Raw genomic sequence first — 5,821 nt, 5'->3', positions numbered from 1 at the left:
CTTCAAACTCAGTAAACTCTTACCCATTCCAGAAATGTGTATTGAACTCTAGGCACTGTGCTAAGGCCTGAGAAGAAACAAAAACTATTAAAACACTGACTCTCCCGACCTCAGGGAACTCTGGCTCCTCATGCACTGGGGATTCTCTTTCAAGCAATTCCCATGTGGGGTAACGACAATGAAAGGAAAGCCCTCTTGTGGGGAGTTGGACTGTGAATGGTTTCAGTAATACAGTGTGGTTTGAACATGTGATCTCTGCTAAATGAGGATGTGCTAGATGACGGAGTGTGCTGTGATGAAAACAACCAGGATCAGAATTCCCCCTGCTCCTCACTGGGCTTTCGAGCTGAGGCTCAGGTTCTTCATCTGTGTAGTGGGCATAAAGATCCTCCTCTTCCTGACTACTTGTCCCACAGAGTGGTTGTCTGGATCAAAAGTAGGTTGGGTACATTACGGGCTAGATTACCACACTGAGTCCTTGTTTTGAAACAAGGTGGGATCTGAATTCACAACTGGTTAACATTTCATTCATTAAAAAATCAGAGAGGACTGGTGCGGTGGCTCATGCCTGTAATCCCAGCACTTTGAGAGGCCAAGGTGGGTGGATCACTTGAAGTCAGCAGTTCAAGACCAGCCTGACTAACATGGTGAAACCCTGCCTCTACTAAAAACACAAAAATTAGCTGGGCGTGCTGGTGGGCGCGTGTAAGTCCAGCTACTTGGGAGACTGAGGCAGGAGAATTGCTCGAACCCCGGAGGTGGAGGTTGCAGTGAGCCAAGATCATGCCACTGTACTCAGCCTGGGTGACAAGAGTGAGACTCCATCCCAGGGGGAAAAAAAAAATCAGAGAAAAATCCAAACAGAGAAACCTTATTTGTGACCCTACCTTCACCTCTCCAGGCTTGATGGTTTGCACCATCTGCAGTCTCTCAAGCGTGACTCAGTCTTTCTCCTGCATTTGGATGTGATTCATATGTGAATCATGATTCACAGGAGTAACATCTCTGTGGGTTTCCCTCCCAGCCCCGTAGAATTTCATTTGGAGCATTGTTAGTGGGGACCTGGTAGCTACAGTCTTCACTTATTTTTCACCCGGCTACCCAGCAGAGACAGGGCAGTTGGTGTGACTGGGCAGATAGTTTTTATCCCTCTGTATCTTTAACTGGGCACCATTTTAGAAGGCTTGCTAGATTGTCTTCCTTTATTGGAGGTAGATCATTTTGAAAAAGAAAGTAAGTGGATGCCATGTTTTCTTTCTCTTCAGTGTTGAGACTTAGAATCTGCAACTTGATATTTGTGTTGAATATTAGGTGCATGCAGTGTATTTGGCCTGAGAGCCAAAGTAAAAGTAACTCATAGCACACTGAGACTGGATGGAAGGACCTCCGGCATTTCTCCAGGCCAGGTCAGTTTTTTTTTAAGGGGTAAGTGCCGCCTCTGTAGCCCAGAGAAGAGAAACCACTCGCCCCAGGCACAGGCTTCTCAATGTGGGCTTGGAACTGGCCCTAGAGGCTCCACACTGAGTAACCTTTTTGACCTTGAGGTTTTCAACCAAAGAACACATTCACAATTCTGAACAGATGTCAAAAGAGACAGAGCTGAGATGACTCTTACCAGCATTGGCTCCTCAAGTTGTATGTCTGGCTTTGAACTTTGAGTGTGAGACTTCATTCCCAAATGTTGGGTTGGAGCAGAGCTGGCTGACCATGAGGTTTCACCTCCATCATTGCAGGCTGGTGGGGCTTCTTCATATGCCAACAGCAAGTCTGTATGACTGAAAATAAGACCTCAAAGAGCCAGTGGGAAAGGCACTGTGTTGGGCTTGAATTGCAAGGAAACTGTGTGTGAGCAGCTTCCTGGAAATCCTTAAAATATTTGCTTATACGTATAATAGCTTCCTGGAAGTCCTTAAAATATTTGCTTTCTTCGGGGTGTGTGTGTACGTGTGTGTGTGTGTGTGTGTGTGTGTGTGTGTGTGTAGGTAGGTAGGTGTGTCCACCAGAGATGGCACAGATCTACTTTTGGCCTAGGATTCAAAGCTGCTCTGATAAGTTGAACTATTCCTTTTTTCTTTTCTTTTCTTTTCTTTTTTTGAACTGTTTGTTAGTGTAAGAATTTGAGTTGTCTTGCAGACCAAGTCTAGAACAGGTTTTCTTTAAAAACAAAAACAGGTAATCAAATGAGCAAACTTGGCAGCCAAACCTGGGAGGTGATATAATAACAATGCTCTTATTGCTCAGAGTGTTTTGCAAATGCCAGTTTGCCTTCATACCACCTCTCAAGCTGAATGAGAAAATCCACCTCGTTGCTTCTTTATAATCATGATTTATATTTGCATGAAAATGAAAGTTGTCAGCCAAGTTTTTTTTTTTTTTTTCCCCCACGGAAAATTTAGCTGCAAGTGGCTTTTAGCTATTGACAAAGAACAGATAACATTTCAACAGCTAAAAATTGGTGCCCCAGATGGATAGTCAAGAAATAGAGCATCTGTAAAGCTGAGCAGAAAGAATCTAAATGCAGGTTCCACCTACTTACTGTGAGATCTTCAGTGAGTTGCTTAACTTCTCTGAGCCTCAGTTTCTTTATCTGTGGAAAAGGATCATACCTACCTCATATCTACTCCTGGTGTGGGTTTGAATGAAATGAAATACTGTATTTGTCTGACTTAATACATTGTATCTTCTAGTATAATGACCAGTAATTTAAAAAAAATCTGCTCCAAGCAGTTCCAAAAGAAAAGTCCTTTGTTTTGGCCAGGTGGTGTCATCTTTATTTTTATTTTTACTTTTTTTCAGACAGAGTCTTGCTCTGTGGCCCAGGCTGGAATGCAGCAGCATGATCTCAGCTCACTGCAACCTCAGCCTCCCGGGTTCAAGTGCTTCTCCTGCCTCAGCCTCCCAAGTAGCTGAGATTACAGGCACCCACCACCACGCCCAGTTAATTTTTGTATTTTTAGTAGAGATGAGGTTTCACCACACTGGCCAGGCCAGTCTCGAACTTCTGACCTTCAGTGATCCCCCACCTTGGCCTCCCAAAGTGGTGGGATTACAGGTGTGAGCCACCACGCTCAGCCCATCTTTTTAAATTAAAAAATATATATATGTTTTAAAATTTATGTCCCGTAAAATGTACTGTATTTAGAGTACAGTTCTGTGAGTTTTGACAAATGCATAGAGTTGTATACCTACCAACAAACACATCAAGATAAGAAAATTTCCATCACCTCCCAAAATTCCGCTGTGCTATTGTTTTGTACTCAGTCTCTCTGCCTGTCCTCTGGCAACCGATGGTCTGTTCTCTGTCCTTCTGGTTTTGCCTTTCCCAGCATGTAACATACATGGAATCATACAGTGTGTAGTTTTTTGAGTCTGGCTTATTTCACTCACCATATTGCATTTGAGAGATTCATCCACGTTGTCACGTGTCAGTAGTTGCCTCCTTTTTATTGCTGAGTAGTATTCTATTGTATGGATGAGCTGCAATTTGTTTATCCTTCCCCCAGTTGAAAGATAATTGGGCTGTTTCCAGGTTTTGGTGACTATGAATAAGACTTCTATAAATGTTTACATGATTTTATATGAAGAAAGGTTTTGTATGAACTTAAGTTTTCATTTTTCTTGTATAAATTTTTAGGAGTAGATTGCTGGGTCAAATGGTAAATCTACTGTTTTCAAAAGTGGTGTGCCAGTTTCCTTTGCTATCAGCAATGTATTAGGCTTTGAGTTGTTCCATATCCTTGTCAACACTTGGTATGTCCAGTCATTTTCATCATTCAGATAGGCATGTAGTGGTATCTTACTGCACTTTTTTTGTTTGTTTTGAGACGGGGTCTTGCTCTTTCATCCAGGCAGGAATGCAGTGGCACAGTCATAGCTCACTGCAAGCTTGGACTTCTGGGCACAAGCAATCCTCCTGCCTTAGCCTCCGGAGTGGCTGCGAACACAGGCGCATGCCACCATGCCTGGCTAATCCCTGTGCTTTTAATTTGCTGTTTCATTAATGACTACTGAGTTAAGCATCTTTTAATATACTTATATTCCTTTTGCATATGTTGTTTGTCCTTTTCTCATTGGGTTGTTCGTTTTCTTGCTTTTGAATTTGAGAGTTCCCTATGTCTTCTGGATGCAAGTCCTTTGCCAGATACATGATTTGCAAGTGCTTTCTCTCATGTTGTAGATTGTTTTTTCAAAGCTTTCACAAGAAATTTATAAATACTTGTTCTTGTTATAAAATATTCAAATGACCCAGAAGTATTTAGAGTAAAAAGTACAAATTCTCTTTTGCCTCCTATCCCTTCCTCCAGCTTTCTTCTCAGTTAGCCACTGTTGAACGTTTAGTAAGCATCTTTCCAGTCCTTTTTAAAAAATATTTTTATGTATCTTAAGTAGAGATGGAGAGCGGTGGAGTGATTATAGCTTGCCACAGCCTTGAACTCCTGGCCTTGTTAGCCACCATGCTTAACCTCAGTTCTTTTTATGGCATCATAATTTTCTAGCAAATAAATGTTTTGAAAGGGACATTTAAGTACTGATAGATGTGCTTTAAAATTAATTGTGTTACTCGATAGTCAATAAATTGCATTTCAAAGAATCTTCCGGTGTTTCCTTTCAGCCCAGTTATAGGTAAAATCATTGTTTTTATGTTAAAGTAGTGAGTTTTGATGTCCTATGTCATATTTTAGAAAGCCATGATTTGGGGAAGAAAATTCCAGAAGATAAGGATGGCTGATAAGTGGATTAAATTTAAATAGGTCATTTTGTTTTATTTTATATATATTTTTAGAGACAGGGTCTGTCTCACTCTGTCGTCACCCGGGTTGGAATGCAGTGGCACGATCAGCGCTCACTGTGAAAATAGGTCATTTATATTCACTAAAGATTGCTCTAATTAGTTGAAATGACTTTGAAATGTGTCGATTTTATTAAAATAAGTGGCAGGTTGCTCATGTTTGTGTGATCTCTTTTAGCAAAGAATGATACCAGTAACCTCAGAGTAAAGTTCTGGCTCATTCCCAATTTTAGATTGATCATTTTTCTTTGATCGATTATTTTGTACTGTTTTGAAATACTCAGCACAGAATTTGCACTTGGTTTACATTTTTATTTTTAGCTCCAATTTTGGCCTTTTTCAACCATAACTGGTCAGAACGCTTTTGCAGAGTGAGCCTTCTTAAGACAAGCTGTTTTTATCTTTCCGTAGGTATGAATCCTAGGACCCAGAATAAGGATTCTCTAGAGGACAGTGTTTCTACCTCTCCAGACCCAAGTAAGAGGGGGTAGCTGACTGGGGAAAGGGGTAGACAGGGAGTGTGGGGTGGTCAGAGCATGAGGAAACAGGTGGAAGCCCTGTGGGAAGTGAATGGTCCTGAGGTCCATATATCTCTGGGGTATGGGAAGGTGATGTGGTGAGGGAGGACTCTCTGGACTCTGTGATGGAAAGTGAGGGGGGTATGACTGAATGACCTGTTTTGGAGGGTGATTCAGGGGCACCTAGGAAAGGTAGCAGATTCCCTCTAAGGCCCCCATGCTGGTCCAGAGCTGGCCTTCACCCTTAAATGCCTAATGATATCTCCATGAAAAAGTTGGAAAGACATAATAGGCTGTTACTAGAATCATTTGCCTGCCTGTAGTTGAAATATTTGGCTGATTTGCATTCCTTTTGATCATCTTTTTAAATAGCTATATAGTAAGAGAATGTCTAAATATCTATAATAATAAAATAGCAGAGAAAATCCTACCACTTGATAAACTTTACTTAGCTGTGACCAATGGATATATATCACTGAGTCTTTTTGTCCCCACCTTTTTTTTTTTTTTTTTT

At 41.3% G+C, this 5,821-nt stretch overlaps 1 protein-coding gene across 1 annotated transcript in view; it reads left to right on the top strand.

The window, feature by feature from the left end:
* DEPDC5 (DEP domain containing 5) overlaps nucleotides 1–5,821 on the top strand; it is a 227,493-nt gene that overhangs the window by 90,879 nt on the left and 130,793 nt on the right. The window contains 1 exon segment of the mRNA XM_011938349.1: nucleotides 5,201–5,266. Within this exon segment, the coding sequence (XP_011793739.1) occupies nucleotides 5,201–5,266 (66 nt within the window).

Source organism: Colobus angolensis, unplaced genomic scaffold (assembly GCF_000951035.1).
Source record: "Colobus angolensis palliatus isolate OR3802 unplaced genomic scaffold, Cang.pa_1.0 Scaffold171, whole genome shotgun sequence".
NCBI classification, from domain to species: domain Eukaryota; kingdom Metazoa; phylum Chordata; class Mammalia; order Primates; family Cercopithecidae; genus Colobus; species Colobus angolensis.
This window is presented reverse-complemented; position numbering and strand designations above follow the sequence as displayed.